The sequence below is a fragment of the Stegodyphus dumicola genome, chromosome 10 (assembly GCF_044657685.1).
Source record: "Stegodyphus dumicola isolate Sdum_Otavi_A_Nest chromosome 10, ASM4465768v1".
NCBI lineage: Eukaryota > Metazoa > Arthropoda > Arachnida > Araneae > Eresidae > Stegodyphus > Stegodyphus dumicola.
In genome coordinates this window covers 90713903-90732104 of record NC_140777.1, presented here as the reverse complement: position 1 = coordinate 90732104, position 18202 = coordinate 90713903, and the positions used below count along the sequence as shown (strand labels likewise).

General features: G+C 29.6%; 1 protein-coding gene across 1 annotated transcript in view; it reads right to left on the bottom strand.

Annotated features, from left to right (window-relative positions):
* Nucleotides 1-414: 414 nt before the first annotated feature.
* Nucleotides 415-18202, bottom strand: part of LOC118197961 (PP2C-like domain-containing protein CG9801) — a 62010-nt gene continuing 44222 nt past the window's right edge. The window contains exon 6 of the mRNA XM_035369534.2: nucleotides 415-15064. Coding sequence (XP_035225425.1) covers nucleotides 14370-15064 — 695 coding nt within the window. The 3' untranslated portion in view covers nucleotides 415-14369. The remainder of the gene's footprint in view (nucleotides 15065-18202) is intronic.

Genomic DNA, 18202 nt, shown 5'->3' with positions numbered 1-18202 from the left:
AATTACATTTTTATTTAAACACTCAAAAGCATTAAAACATCGTTTTACCTCTTTTGAAGTCGCGCGCCATTCCAGTGTAATCGGGTATTCGCGAAATTGGAAGAAACTTGGGTCTCGTTAGTTATATGCGAGAAAGGACTAAGTGGTTTTCCCCTGCTTCCCCAAAGGCAACAAATTTCATATCATCATTTCAGTAACTTCATTCCAAATACCTGCAGTCGACATTAAACATAGTTATTATATATATTCAAACTATTCCTTATTCCTGACATGAAAATGTATATTTTTAAAATTCAATGATATAACATTACTATGAGAATGTCACAATAAATAATTTTAAAGTTTGTATGCACGCATTCTTACCCCCTTGATTTTATGAAAATATTAATTCAGTGTAAGAAAACAGAAAAGGCATTAAAGAGATAAAATAATTTATTTCCGCAATATATAAGCGATCTAATATACAACAGTTTAAACTGTAATATGTCTTCTATATACAAACTATGCAGCATTCTACAAAATGGCTGAGTGAAAGGTGGGTTAAATGGTGGGCTAGTCAAAAATAATTAAAAAAAAACACGGTTCAGATAATACACACGCACACCTGCGACCGTATTTTCAGTATGGCAGGAATGTAGTGCATTTTTTGCAAAAATGACAGATAAAATATTTCACAGAACCCATAAACCACGAAATATAAAAGCAGACATAACCCAATATTCTGACTCAATTACTACATGTCAGCATCTTCAAAATCTGATTCTGAGCATTATAAAGATCAAAATTATTTAATGTTAAGTAATCAATTGCTTTTAATTAATTAAAATTAATAAATTACTTTTCTATGATAGCGTATATCAAAAGTTCTAAAAACTAAGAGAATTAATTCTCAAAATTCTAAAAACTGAATATCTTTCGAAAATAATCTGTTCATTTCTTTAAAAAATTTTATTCTATTATAATATACTTAAATCTAGTTATAATAATAATTAGTATTTAAGAACAATCAGTAAGCCTTTTTCTAAAAACATCTAAAATTTCTTCTAGCATTAATCTCTCTAAGCAGAGAACATCTAATGCAGATTCGCAGCAATATAATAAAAATTAAGAGAAAAATATAATTTATTAATTCAGAAATTATTAAAAAAAATACATAAAACAATTAAATAAAAAAATACAAAAAATTTAGCTGGGGTTACAAATAACTTGAAATGCATTTAAGAATCCACTATTCAGAGCTGATAGACATATTAAACCATTTTCATTCCCAAAAGAAACATTAATGAATAATAAAAAATTCATAAAACAATTGTAGAGAGATATGAAATCTAAACCCCATATGCATTCACAGTAGTTGAATCGTGTGGGCTTATGTCTGCTTACAAGTAATTTGATTATACCTGAACTTTAAAATTTGTTACAGTATCAAATATATACAAAAATATAATTTCAAATATTAAATCAAAAACAGTAAAAACTGGCATAAATATTCAATGAACAATATTACAAAAAATCAAGAAATATAGTTTATAAATTATACATCACAGAACTATTAATATGACTAAAGGAAACATCAGCAATAACCATGTTATTGTGGAAGCATATTAGTGATGGATCATGGACACCATACATTAAAAAAAAAAAAAAAAAAAAAAAACCTCACAAATGAGCTTTCAAAAACAGTTGGAAGAACCTTCTACAAAGAATGAAATTCTGGACTCATCTTACCATGAGATGTAAATATTTTAACAAAGTTTTCAAAATGTATGAATTTTATTTTAATGATTAAATTTTCCTTAAACACTATACAAATATCTGAAACAAAGTTACTTATTTTCCTCAAAAATATATGGCATATAATACAACTTACATCATTTTTTTTTTTTTTTAATTTACAATTTTTCTCTTAAGGACTAAAAACAAAAGATTTTTTTCTTCAAAAGACTAACAACAGCAAGTGATAAAACCAATGCACAGTGACTGTTCTTCGCAAACCTGACCATTTGCTGAAGAGCTTACTGACTTTAAGTATGTATTATGTAAATATGAACCAGTTTACTTAAAATGTTTGGATTCACCTAACAGCACATTGATGCAATCATTGAACACTGGTACACTGATAGTTAATCCAAGCTGTTTGTCCTGGTGAACAAACGGCTACAACAGATAAACTCTAGCAACAAATCACATCACTCAGAACTGTAAAAAACTGAAATGCTATTCAAAGCCTCTTTGACTGTAAGTCTCATCTTACGACAATGATTATTATTGCCTATACTGGACCAATAAGACACTGGTCATAGCACATTCTATTTGCCCACTGTTAAATGAAATATCAATGATTTTAACTTTGTATAAGAAATCTCTAAAATAAACTGTTATCTTTTTGGACTTGGTGATGTTGCAATTTCAATGATCAGGAAGTATAACTGTTTATAAACTAATCTTAATTGTTTATAGCACTCTTCTCTAACTATTTTATAACAGTGAACCTACTCCAACATCAAAAGAAGTGACAAATGTAATCAAAAGTTTTCCTCCAACTTTTTTTAAATTTTGAAAAATAATAATGTTAATATCACATTAAAATCTTAACTGCTGTAAGAAATAGATTAAAATAACTAATTTTGCATAAATGACCTAATTTAAATTCATGAAGTCCTATTTAAATAACAAGCACACAAACTACACAGACACATGTACATATATGAGAATAATAATTATAAAGAAGTTATATAATTTTATTTTATAACCACACAGGAAAATAAAATGGAATAATACAAAGTTTACTCTTAGGTAAGGAGCTTTTGCTTTATTAAATTAGATAATTATACACATAACAAAAATTTTCATGATAATATATAACACATAATTTGCATTCTCTAAACTATATTTCAATAATACCCACTGATTGATATAATGTATGTTAATATGATAAGCACATTTTAGGAAGTTAAATGGCACCATGATCCAACCAAATGCATTTATTGCCAAGTGACACTTCATAGCATTTACAAAAAATCTATACATACATCAGAAATGGTTTTAAACAGTGTGCATAAGTAACTATCTTCATGAGATCTTTAAAAGAATTATTTCAGACATCAAATATTGAAAGTGCCGCAGACATGTTCTTATGTACAAAGAAGCAAAATATGATAATACAATTAATAATATGATAATACATTAATAGAATGGAAGCTTATAGTTATTCTACATTATTTGAAATTTAAAAAATGAAAAAAAAATGTTCTAAAGTGTTTCATATCTATATAAATGTTTGTAAGAAGTTGAAAATTAACTAAACAAGTCAAATAATCATTTTAAAGCTTATTGCATTACTAAACAAAATAAGATTTATAGCAAAATCTTTAAAAAGACCTCTTCAGCTATCTAAAAACTTAACACCTTACTAAATAAAATCGTACTAAATAAATCTTGTACTAAATCCACTTGTAGAATATATTTACTTTAGTTGAAACTAGTAAGTAACAGAAAAATTTTACTGAACTTGCAACCCAAAACTTTTCAGGCTACAAAAGAGGATTTAACTTGGATAGCATTAATAATCCATTTCTAAAATATTCAATGATTTTAAAATCAAAATATAAAAGAAATTAATTACAAATGAATAATCAGATAAAAAGAATAAAAGTATGCAGTTTAATTACTGAAATGAATTATATAGTCTAAATGCCCACAAATCTTCATTTTTAATTTTTTTTCCAAAACACTTTAAATTTCATAAACATTTAAGAGCAGTTCTCATATGAGCCTTAAGTAATCTGAATAACCTATGTAGAACTTTTCTACAGTAACATTATTCAAAAAGGCTCAAATCGATATGTCTCAAATATTATTTAAAAGTATTAAATTTCGGCTTATACTAATCCTCTTCTATAAATATTTCATATTAATAACAGATGTGTAGTCTCCAAAATGCATATACACATTTTACTTCAAATATGGAGCCAAATACTAATTTAGATTTTCAAATCTGCATCTGCTATTCTTAAAGGAACTGGTACACTGCAAAAATCTATACTATGCATAAACAACAATTCTAATTTTAAAACATACAAAATTCATATTCATAATACTACCATTAAAATTTCAAAATGAAAAGTATTTAATGATATAGTAAATTCTTCTTTAATTTTTTCTCCAACATATCATATCTTTATTCATTTAATATACAAAATTTAATATACATTTCGTGAATTAGGAACACTTAGGAGTTTGTGCTATTTCATTGATACCAGGTTCCATATCGGTGGGTAATTTTTGTTCATCAAGAAAAAGATCTGGTTATAACTCCTAGATTTCATCTGACTACATACGGTTAAATACGTTTAACATGAAAACGCTTAAGACGAAATATCGGTTAACATGAAATAATACAATGGTCCCGGCAAACTACTATGTATTTTCATGCATTTTGTTTCTCTTAACAAGGAATAAAAATCGCTTAGCACGAAAAGATATCCTTTCTGGGAATGAAAAAAATACGGAAAACCCCAGCCTCGCAGGCGAGATTTAAGCGGGCTGTGAAATGAAAGAGAGGTAGTTTCACATGTTTAGTAGAAAGAAGGCTAACTTGGCTTTGAAATACCCTCGGAATAGCCTGTGTCACGTGCCAGTTTTGTTTTTTTAAGCTACTTTCACCTTCCACCTCTACAAACGCCACACAAACATCTCATCAGTTGGCTTCGGTAAAGAGTTCATTGCAGTGTGAGTAAAAATCAGTGAGTTTCGTTTATATGTTGCACTCTGCATGTTTCCGTCTCTTCATATGTTACACTCTGCATGGAATTCAGTGACTCCAAAGACGAATGAAAATTGCAAGGACGAATGAAAACTGCAAATACGAATGGAAATTGCAAGGACGCATGAAAACTGCTTTCGTCATGCACGACTCTCAAAAGTATCAGATTTTTTAGAGCCAAAAGAAATGGAGAAGGAAGATATTAAAACTGAGTTGACACTTAATGAAATGTTTGAGAAAGTTTCTGTATTAATGGACTGTCCTACTGTATTATATTATCAGAAGAATTCGCTGCAGTAGTTGATGATAATGTGTGTACAGCCCCAATTATGGCAGACAAAGACATTTTGGAATTTATTCAAAGCTAAAAAATATCATTGATGACGATTCCGACGACAAAATTGAAATGAATAATGCAGCTCCTGTTCCCACGTTATCCGAAATGAGGAACATCATAAAAAGTATGTGCAGTTATTCCAATGGTGAAATGAATAACAAAATGGATGGCATTGAACAATTTGTTAATAATTTGATGCTAAAAAAGATAATGCAAAGAAAAATATCATATTATTTTTCAAAAACTCACTAAATATTTTGTTTTTCAAAAAACTTAAAAGTTTTGTATTAAATTTCATTAAGTTCTTGTGGATGTTTTTGTTTCACTGATTTTTATTAAATACATGCATATATATACAGTGGATGGACAAAAATATGGAAACACCTTGTGAAATGCATGTTTGATAGGAAAGATTGATTTTAATGAAATATGTAGGTGGTGCTGGCGTTTTTGACTACTTACGCCACCTATACAACTTCATAAATGTGCTAAACAGTTCAGTTGTTGTCGGAGTACTGCTATGTGAGGTTGTCATTGCATTATGTCAGAGTTAACAGACTTCGAACGTGGGCAAATTGTTGGAGCACGTATAGTAGGTGCTTCCGTAAGCAAGGTAGCCGAGGTGTTTAGTTTTTCAAGAGGTACTGTATCGAAGATTTATTCCGCATATTTGAAAAGCGGAAAAACATAATCTGCTAAATCACAGCGCGGACGAAAGTGTGTCCTGAGTGATCGTGACAGACGATCATTAAGGGCAATTGTGATGAAAAATAAGAAGACCACAGCTGCAAAAGTTACTGCTGAAATGAATGTTGTGTTACCGAACCCTGTGAGTACCAAAACAATTAGAAGGGAGCTTCATAAACAGGGAATTGCTGGCCGTGCTGCAATTGAGAAGCCACTCATCAGTGATGCTAATGCCCGTAACAGGAAAAGGTGGTGTTCAAGTCTTAAAGCCTGGACTATAGAGCAGTGGAAGTGAGTAATATGGTCTGATGAGTCTTTCACATTGTTTCCCACTTCTGGCCGAGTTTACGTCTGGAGAACACCATCTCAAGCCTATAATACAGACTGCTTGTTGCCGAGAGTGAAACATGGCGGGGGTTCTGTTATGGTTTGGGAAGCAATATCGTTGTTCTCTGCTAGCCCCATGATAACTGTGTCAGGGCACATGACTGCCAAGACTTATGTGAACATTTTGGCCGATCAAGTTCATCCCATGATACAAACTTTGTTCCCCGATGGTGATGGTGTCTTCCAAGACGACAAAGCCCCTGTGCACACAGCTCACATTGTCCAGGACTGGTTTTCTGAGCACGAGGATGAGTTGTCCCATCTTCCCTGGCCACCACAGTCACCAGACCTGAATATTATCGAACCTTTGTGGTCTACATTGGAACGGAAAGTGCGTTCTCGTCATCCACCGCCAACATCGTTATCTGAACTTGCCACCGTTTTGCAGGAAGAATGGTATAATATTCCCTTGGCAAACATACAGGAACTGTATTTATCCATTCCGAGAAGACTGCAAGCTGTTTTGGATGCCAACGGGTTTCCTACACCATATTAAGCAAAGAAACATGTTTTTTTAAAGGTGTTTCCATATTTTTGTCCAACCCCTGTATATCTATGCAAATAAAATGTACTCTCTCTAATAAACTAAATTTTGTTGAATATATGTTTCCCACCCCCCCAATATCCTTTACCGCGAAATTCTTTTAACAGGAAAAAATATTTCAGTCCCCTCAGTTTCGTGTTAAATGATTTTCACTGCACAAGAAATAATAATAATATAAATAGTAATAACTTTAAATAACTTTACATTTAAATAAAGCATAAAGTAGCTTATTTATTTGCAAATACAGAGATATTAGAGATGTAATATCAACATATCAATTCATGCCTTTATGTTATAACATTAAATCTTACATACATAATGTGTTATAAGAAGACAGAAAACAATTTCATACAAATACGAAATTTAAAAACCACTGTATTGATAGATTATGCATACATATGCTAACTGAACCTACACACAGCATGCCATAGAAAGATCATGGCAACTGCACATATTTATAACAATCGGCTATGAAGGTGACAATGTAGAATAGATATAATTATTTTTAAAATTGGAATTTTAAATGCTCACAAAATTATTTTAAATCATATGGGTAAAAGCATAGTCAGAGAATATTTTAGGAGAAAATATGTTTTTGGAAAAAATTACAAAATAAGATCAGACCTTTTTTTAAAAAAAGAAGGGAAAAAAAAATGTGGATTTCTCAATTAAGATTTATTCTGATATATCCTTTTTGATTATATTTTTGCATATGGATTAATGAAAATGAATTCTAAAATGAAATAGCATCTTTTGAGAAAACCAAGTTTAACTTTTATATCTCTATTATTAAATAAATGAAGAATCTGTATGTATGCACGCATTGCAGAAATATATTGGCCCCTACAGCTACCAAATTCTGAAACCACAGAGTTCTTCACCTGAACTTGTGCACATCAAATTTTGAATTTTAAAGTTCAACTTCTCTTTTTATCTATTTCTTATTTTGTATAAATGTAATGAATTTTTTATTAGCAAACTTGTTCGATTTAAAAGCAAGCAGTGGCAACACTGTTGATTATAAACAGTAATTATTATAAATAAAGCAATTCATTTTTATCTCCAACATACCAGACTGTAGCCATTTGGCAAAATGTACAATATTTATCTTTTATGTTTAATGAACAAACTCCGCTATCTAAAAGCAATGTGCTGCTACTGTTTGAAATAAATACTTTTATCTTTCATGCCACTCAACATGTTACCATTTGGTTATAAGAACTTTCTAATTTAATCAGTTTGTTGCAGACTAACAAACCAATCGATTTAAAAGCAGTCACAGTTCTTTAAAAAAATATTTCTATTTTTAATTAATTTAAATAAAAATATATTTAACCCGCGGGAAAGCGCGTGAGGTGTGTTAGACCCCAACCCTACATAAAAGTGGAATATTCCTAACTTGTGAGACTGAAATTCTGTGCTGCTTTTAATAGCTGAGTTTCTAGTTGTGGTTGACATTCAGAACCGCTTTTTCTTTGCCTGCATGTTTCAGAAAAAGATTTATCGGTATTTTGTTGGAACTGGGGTATGACACAACCCACACGCCTGTCCGCGTAAGTGTTTTTCTGACTGACTATTTAGTTCAGAAATGTATTTCTAGAGTGTATCAGTAAATATTTCTACTCGAAAGTGATTTTAAAGTACCTGACATTAAATTCTTAAAAATTTCTAACTGTATTATGATAAAAAGAATGACTCCTTATGAATTTGAGATGCAACGCCTGTGAGATTTATTAGAAATATTTGAAAGCGATGAAGATTGCATTTCGGAAACTAAAGATGAAACTAGGAATATTTTCTACACTGTTTTGGTTTCGAAAAAGATAAAACATTAATTCCTGATGTTCGTAAAAAAGCAAAAACTGTTCTTATGCTTTCAACATTATATAACGATCATACTATAGATGATACTATTGGAGGAAAAAAAAAGGTCAGGAATTATATGTTTTTATATTATGACTAAAGGAGCAGTGGATATGGCGGATGAAATGTCAGCCAATTATTCAATTACCAGAATAACAAGGAGGTGGCCAATGCTAATTTTCTTTCCTGCACTTAATGTTGCTGTAATAAATACTTGAATTATATTACATTCAACTGCTAATCCACTAACCAGAAACAGAAGTCTGTTTTTGAAGGACTTAGCATTACAATTAATGAAAAAAAGTATTGAACAAAGATCAGAGATTAATACTTTACCAAGAAACTGAAGTACTGCATGCAAAACAAAAGCAGATGTTTCTACGAAGAATTAAAATTTTGTCTTGAAGTCTGAATTTTTTATGAATGCCAAAGGACTATGCACAGGAATGCTACAAAATGTTTCAGAAATTTACACTGAGTATATATCACTGACTTAAAAGACAGCCTTTTATGATTAAGCTGCTGGTAGGAAATTATGGTAATACTAATAGGTAATAAGGAGACATACTTAGAAGCACTTAAGAAATAAGAATTAGGAAAAATAATAAGAATAAGGAAAAAATGAAAACAAAAATGGAACTTTATGCAACACAGATAAAATTGTATAGCATTAAATAGATAAGTTATTTCAAATCACTTGCATATACTTTCATAAAAGTCCCCTTAATAAAAATTATGAATGTGCACATAAAAGTAATAAAGTTTCAAATGAAATAAGAATAATAACATTAAACAGTGTCAGAAAATACACACAGACAATGAGAAAATATGATAAATGTGATTAAATTATAATTAAAATAAATCACACCTGTTTAGTATGCAGATTGAGCTTGCACTTTATGCCACTTCATTAAAAAATTTGAATGTTTCAGATATCTCTCAGACAGTTATGAAAAACATATGTAACAACATAAAACTCATTCATTTTGATTTATTTCAAACTTCTTTAATAACTGACATTTTAGATTTTTGGTAAAAACTTTTGAAAGAGACATTTACTTTAAGAATGAAGTGTAGCAATTCTCATGAGGGCAGGGGGAATCAAAGTTTTAACAAATGCTTGTAATTCAAGAATATGCAACCAATTTCATTCAGAAAAACAATACATGAACTAGGATAAGCACCATTATTTTCTATTTTTATTTTTTACTAGATTATATAAGAACAGAAACAAATTCTGAAAAAGAAGCATAAAGATGTGTAGCGGGAAAAGTCAGAAAGCAAAGAAAGGAATAGGCATTGCAACACCCTATAATTGTTCTTTAAAAAAACACTTTCACACAATCAACAAAATTTCAAACTATTCAGATATTGTTACACATATATATTACAACTAACATATACTCATGTTTATCAAAAATCCCCAAATACTATTTTGTTGCCCTGATTTGAAAAATGTATTCAACTTCATAAGAAAATGTTAACTTTGATGTCAGAAAAATAAGATCTTTTCTACAGTAAGACAACGTGCAGCAAATATTATATATATATATATATATATAAGGATCTAGGTATCAAATTTGTACTTCTGAAGAATAAATAAAAATCAACTTTTTTAATTCTTACTTTTGTGAATCCACAAAGAGAAAGTGAAATAAAGTAGGGAGGGGGAAGGAACCACTTGAACAGATCTCAGACAATATACTGCTTATCAGCACCTTTAAATTAAATGCACTTTTCTCTTTTAAAACATTGTTTTTAGTTTACACATCTGGTTACTTATTTTTTTATTTACTGAAATAACTAACCTATGACAACTATTTCTTACATTTATAAAAATTTTACCATCACTCAGGTTGTAATGGAAAGATCTGAAAAGGTTTTAGCAAAATCTTTTCAAAAATTTTTGGACTGTTACATTACATTACTATTCATGCAATTCAGACACCATACCATTTACCATTCATGCAATTCAGACAAGTATAGCCCATTTCATAAAACAAAAAGAGCTTGAACATATCTTTCAGATGACCTAGCAATTCACCAGTTCTCACAGTGCTGCTGCTCAGCAAGTGTAAGATTTTTCATTTAATTTAATGAGTTTATAATTAAACTCAGCACTTCACAAAAATGTCAGGAGATGAGGTCTCTAGAGCCTTGAGTCAGGAGTCAGGAGATGAAGTCCAAGAGGAAAATCATCATGCTCACATAGAAAAAGTGCACCTAGATCTTCTGGAAAATGATTTCCATATTTGATTCGGTCTGATATTATCTGAGATACAATATTATCTTGATCAAGTATAGCTTTAGTCAAATACAAGCAAATAAGAAAATGTTCAGATTTTTACATTTCTTTCATCATATATTCAGGATTGTCAATCATTTTCAATTGTCACCCAGCAATGTTCATTAATTTTATATGAACATTTATATGAATTTTATATGAATTTTATATGAACATATGTTGAGAAATTTTAAAGCAAACAAACTGAGTAATTTAAGAGGAATAAACTCACTTTTTAAAATATTAATTTTATACATTTAAATATTTTTATACTTAAAATACATTTAATTTATAATACATCAAAAGATAGACAGTCTTTATACATATCTGCAGCATTACTGCCATTAATAATATTTTTAAGGCCATATATTGCATAACTTGATATATAATTGTTGGATATTTATATAAATTGCAATTTTTCAGTCATTTAATCTTCAGTTTAATAATTACTTCCAAAAGATTTCAAGAAGACTGAAATGGTGAAAAATATGCTATGTGAGACAAGCTTTCAGAAACCTAGATTTACATAGAAAAGCATGATTTTTTATTTCACTTTTCACTTATTCTCACTGAGGTAAAAACATACATAACAGCTGATTAAAGCAATACCTATATTACAATCCAGATAGCAATACATAAAAATAGTAAACTTTACTACAGTCACATTCCAATTAAATATTATCACACTCCTCTCCAGTCACATATAAAAATACCTTCAGATATTTTAACTTAATAACTTTAGTAATTTTAAAGTTAGACAAAATTCAACTTGACTGGCATTGGTTTGAAAAAAAAAAAAAAAAAATCATTGCCATTCTAAAGATTCTATCCTTTAAAAAAAATAATATGAGACTCATTGAAAGCAGTATTGTGTTTTATGCTCTAAAATTAAAAGAACAAATTACATTATATTATCTCTTGAAATACACAGATAACAGTTACAAAACAAAACAAGGAACAAGAATTTCTAAGCTCTTTTTTTAAATGTGTACATTAATTTTCTTAAGCATTGCAACCTCCATAAATATTTTCCAATTATTTTCAGTTTTTGAGATTTTATTTACAGATTAACCTTTGTATACATATTTCTTATCTTACCCTCTTTAAAACATTATCTCAAACTTCTCAGATTTAACTTCTGCTATATTTTCAGGTTTTCCTTAATTGTTTTCAATATGTAATGAATTATTGTTTAGGATCTGATGAAAGACAACATTTTTGTAACAAACAATTGCATTTGTATTTTATTTTTAAAATAATGCCTGCCAGGTTTAATAGATCTTTATTTCAGAAAAAAAAAGGAATGACACATAGTGTAAAACACAACTGCAACTGCAATGCTTGTATTATATATATATATATCCTTTTACTTTTTTATAAGAAAGTTTACTTCTATAAGACAGCAATTTTCAGATTTAGAAAATGTAATAACATTATATTCAGTTGGAAATTATACCTCTACCCAACGCAGAAAGCTTGTAAAAAATTGCAGTAAACATGAATAATAGTGGTGTTTTCCTTTTTTTTTTTTTTTTTTTTTTTTCTAAGGAAAACCAACTGGATAATTTTTCTTCTTAGGAATACACTAACAAGAAGAGAGACTTGGGTCAGATTCCTCAAAATTCACTGAATACATACCTAAAGTTAATGCCAATGTAAGCCAGAATTTTGCTAAATTTTAAATATGGATAAACCAGTAATTTATAACACAATTTACTCAATCAACTTAATAACAATTAAAAAAAGGGAAAAGAGGTAAGAAAAAACTAAAACATCCACATATAATTATATATTTATATGGATAAATCCATATAAATATATAATGTTTAAGTACTGAGCTTAAAAAGATTTAAATAAATGCAAAAAATTTGAAGACTCAGATCTACAAAAGGCACTACTTCATGTATGTTGCTATGACAAATGTGCAATGTAAATGATGTGATTGTAAATATCCTCGCTCAATCAACCAAAAAATAGAACATGCAAAATTTAATGCATATATTACTTAAAAAAATACAAAAGGCATAAAATATAAAAGAGAGATAAATTATGACTTAGATAATGAATATAAAATTAATTCTGCCCAGGACTATAAAATACAAATTCATTTAACACCAGCAAAATACATTACAGAAAATGAGGTAGTTAAAAGAAAAGTACACTAAAGCATGATGCAATGTAAAAAAGATAGATAACTCTGCAATGTAAAGAATTCAAAGAAATTGAAATTTACTTCATGGAAGTTACAATAAAAAAGTGTTAATTACATTTATTTGTCAAAATAGTAATAAATAAAAATTAAAAACATTCTTGAATGTCTTAGCAATAAAAATAGAAATATATTTTTGATTAAATAGTAACATTACGAAACACCCTATATATGCTACACACCACACATAAAAAAAAGGTATGCTTTTTAATTTGTTTGCAATTTTTTACTCTTTATGCATTTTAAATTAGGAAGCATGAAGCAAACAATTGGATAATTTAACAATTACGCATGTGATTTACTATAATAAGTACTTACAATCAACAAATAAAAGCACACATATAACAAGTGTGAAAAAATTGAGAGAAACATTTTAAATTGAGCGAGTAAAAAATGAATAATAAAGGAGTTATAAGATTATGGCAACATATAATTGAGCAGTTATATCTTTAATATTAAATCAAAGCTCATTAAATTAAACGAATGATTACTTTCCATATGATACAATTTATCACTTTTTCATTTGTTACAACTCTTATAATTTCAAAATTCGTCAAACCTTACAATAGACATAAATTACCTTAAATTTTTTATTTCATCATTTATCTTATAAAAATTAAAATTTACATTCTATTTAACATAAAAATTAGCTTTTTTATAATTATCAAATATTGATCAAAATATTTAAAAAAATTTCATATACTATACATTATTAACAATCAATAGGTTTATTAAATATGGCAATATGTATATTCTTTGATCACAGTCATGGAAACACAAAACAGATTACAACACACAATTTTTTTTTTTTTAATATTAACACAATTATTTAGAAAATGAAAAACAGACAGCAGATTGGCATTACAGTAAGAATGATTTAAATAAAAAGAAAGATTAAATTATAAATTAAAATGGCACAGTAGGAACTAAAAATATCTAGCATTTGCTACACTAGAATATAATGACTAAATTATATTATATGAAACAATATATATCAGATTAGATTCATCATCACGTAAGCAAAAACAGAGTTACTGATTTTAAGCATTAAAAAAGGTGCACGGAATTATGTATGAATCATTTCCATAACAGCTATATGAGAATTCATTATTTAAACATAAATTTTTTATCAATATATAAATATTTTCTACCTCTTCCTTTATTTATTTATTGATTTTAATTAAGCAGCAGTAAAATAAAGTAAAATTTACTAAATTTCTACAATTTTTTTACTATTAAATATCCCTAAATAAAACAATTATTATATCAGCATTATTTATCAGAAATAGGGTTTCAACATTTCAAATCAGAATATGACTCGCATTCTGCTATTAAAGGTATTTTTTCTGGAAAACGCAGTCCAACAGTGTACGCAACAATGGAAGCATGATCTAATTTACCAGGAACCATTGCTAATTTTTCACCCACTTTTCGCCTCCTCATACGCTGGCCAGCTTGATTAACTTCTAAGTCATCATTTTTGTAAAGCTCTGGATCTTCTAAAATACGTCTCTTAGCAATAGTCAGCTTTTCAGCAAAATCTATCATCTGCTCACATATCTGCTTAGCTGTTTTGCATGGCCCATCTCCCTCATTAACTCCATTTACTATTAAATCTTCCATCCTCAATAGTGTTAATTCATGTCGCTGATGAGCTTCAACAACAGGCAAATTGAGATCTAGAACAAAATTTTCTTTCTCAGGATTCTGGTTAAGCGTGTGAATCATATCTGATCCTCGCATACTTTCAACATTAGAATCTGTGGGAGTCTTAGCTTTCTTTTCTACTTTCCTTGGAATTGCAAATTTGCCTACCACTGGATCAAAGTTATCTGAAATGCCATCACTTGCAAGAAACACAATATCTTCAGCTTCCAGTTCAGACATTGCAACAGTCAAATTACTTAGCTCAGGATTAATGCCATCAACTGGCCCTAAGGCACCCAGGGCATCTCTCATGTCCCTCATGGAATAAATATCATGTGACCCTGAAAATATATTCAAAAAGAAAATAGAAGATTAATATGCAAGAGCTTTTGAAAGTTACTTGATCTCAAATAACAAGAATTCCTATTTTTAAAAATAATAAAAAGGCAGTTTATCAGAATATGCAACATTATGTGATGAAAACAACATTAAATACATGAAATGCATTATTTAACCTCTTAATGCACTCATTTCATTTAAGGTAACTTGGGTACACCAAACTAAGTTATTTTGATGCATCCCAGTAAACATATTAAAAACTTTTTTTCAGGTACGAATACAACACAATGTATCTGCTACAGTTTTGAGGTAAAATAAAGAAAGAGGTTAAAGGAAGTTAAGTTAAAATAAAGAATTAAAAAAAAAAAAAAAAAAAAAATTGGTAGGAAAAAAGACTGCATTCTAAATTTTTATTGGTACCTTAAGGAGTTAATTGCACCTCAAGAAATACTACACATTATATTCAATATTAAATTAGTTTATCAGTACACAATCCAAACAATAATATTTCATTTCACTAATTTATTATATTGACTAGGACTCCAGTATAGGTCAAGTCATAATTTTTAAAGCTAAATATTAGCAATTATTTTATATTAATAATAGTTAATTTTTTTACTCCTACCTATGGAAGGGAACTTGCATTTATCCTTTGAAGTTTCCTAAAAACAGCAGTCTTTGCTTGCCCTTAATATGTGCAATAACACAATGCAATCTTGATCAGAATTGCAGCTTGTTTTTTCACTACTTCCTTTCTTAAATAACACTTATTTTCAGCAACAAAACAGAATATTAGATAACAATTTTTTAGACAGTTTCACTTCATATATATTTAGTAGAATTTTAACTGCTGTAAATTGACAAACACTAAACATATTGCAAAGTAATTAACAAAACTGATAGCACATGCAACATTATACTTATCAAATATCTGGCTGTAGTGACGGTTTTCCACCAAAAAACATTCTTAATAAAGTTAATGGGGGGGAACATAAAAGCAGTACCTTTAGTGCGGGTAGTAATCACCACCTAAATGATTTTCTGCAAACGTTTTCATATTTTTTCAAAGCCTTCAGTTCAAAAACTTGGTGACCACGAGTCCAAAAACAAATCAACCTCACTTTGGATGTTCTGTGCAAAATTGAAGATAGCACCAGCAAGATGTAGCTGCAGGTGTGAAAAAAAGATAGAAAGCTAAAGGAGCGATGTTAGGGCTATACGGTGGGTGTGGTGAAAGATACCATTTGAGTCCGTACACAGTCCACCCAGTGAATGCAGATACATGTGGACCACATGCATTATCTTGATGGAACATTACCTTTTTGTTCCAGAACTCAGTTCGACGTTTTTCCTTGATAGCAGCACGAACATGGACTAGCATCTACCCTTTTGTGCCAGAACTCAGTTCAATGTTTTTTTATTGATCGCAGCGTCAACACGGACTAGAATCTCACTGCACACCTTACTTTCGAAGGTTTTACCTTTCCCCAGATACTCGTTGTGGATCAAACCTCACAGCAAACCCACAAGATACAAAGCATGATCTTTTTTGATAATCAAATTGTGCTTTGCGACACTGCTGAAGGGCTCACCACGTACAGCTCCTTTCAAGCCTGTGTTGATGTCCAGCCAATTTTCTTCGCAAGTGATAATCTGGTCAAGTATTTTGTCCTTGAATTGATAATGCAGGCCGACCACATCTGTCCTTATCTGCTTGAGCCAGCTCATGTGGCACCCTGCGACTGAACTTGTACATCAAGTTTATGCGGTGCACAGTGCGACTAATGAACATGATACTAATGTATAATTCCTTGGCAAGCTCTCCAGTGGTTACATATTGATCTTCTTCTACAAGTTCTCATAGGCGGGCCTCATCAACATCAGCAGGCAAGCCAGAGTACTCTCCTTCTTGAATGTCATAGTCCTGTTTTTTAACTTTCGGTACCAAACCTTCACAGTGTCATATCACACAATATTAGTATCTCGAGTTATGCATGTGATTTGGTAGCATTATTCAGCTGATCTTTTGTAACAGAATTGGGAGTAAATGATGGTTCTAATGTGGTAGCATAATAGATCCATTTCAAATACCTTGTACTTAATGATATTTTTTTACAAATTTCACAACGCGGTAAAGCAAATCCCTTTCTTTCAAATGAAATATATATATATATATATATATAATCATATTTTGTCAAAAAAAAATATTTGACAAAATATGATTAAACACACCGATGTGAACTGTTTGTGTAGACAATATTTGCAGTGGCAGGAAACTTTCGCTAAAACCCAACATTAGCAAATACATTTTCATGTTTTTCTTATTGTTTTATTTTCTATGCAGTGCCTTAAAATTTAATTTAACACACACAATAATGTTATTATAATATTAGTAATATTAATGTTAAAAAATCTGATGTGGACACCACATGACTTCCTTGTATGGAATATTAAATTATACGCATTTTTTTCTAGAATTTCATTTAAATTTATTGGATTGAATTAAATCTACTTCGTCGACAGCGCAGAAACCACAATAGAATAAATGCACTCTTTAAAATTCACTATATTTGTTTACTATAGCAACACTCTGAATGCACAAAATTTATATCATTTGAAAAATTATCTTATCGTTGCCACATGTTCTATTCAAATACTATAATAAAGCTAGAACGATGTATGAAAGAAATTAAGCAAACAAAACAGAAAAGAATGAAGTTTTTCACAGACGATTTAGTATTTCTCATTCAATTAATTCAGGTCTCACTTCGCGACAAGGCAAAAATACATAAAAACTCAAAATATTCGTATTAAAAATTACGAAGTAAATCTTAAACACTTATTTCCTCGAAAAAATTCCAGAAAGGATTAAGCATGATTTAATTCGCAATAATAAATGAAGGCGTTATTTTTGTTTTGCGAAGCTTAGTCTCTCTAGATTTTCAACAAATCTACAATTCTGCTGTTTCAAATGTAAACAAATATGTCCGCCATGTTATTTAAAACTTAACCGCACTTAAACAGCTTTTAAATTGTTCATAATTGTACAAATATTGCTTCCAGAATTACGAAAGGCATAAAAACCTTAACCGGAAGATAAGAACAACATAATTCAATAATTTTTAAAGCAAAAAATGTAC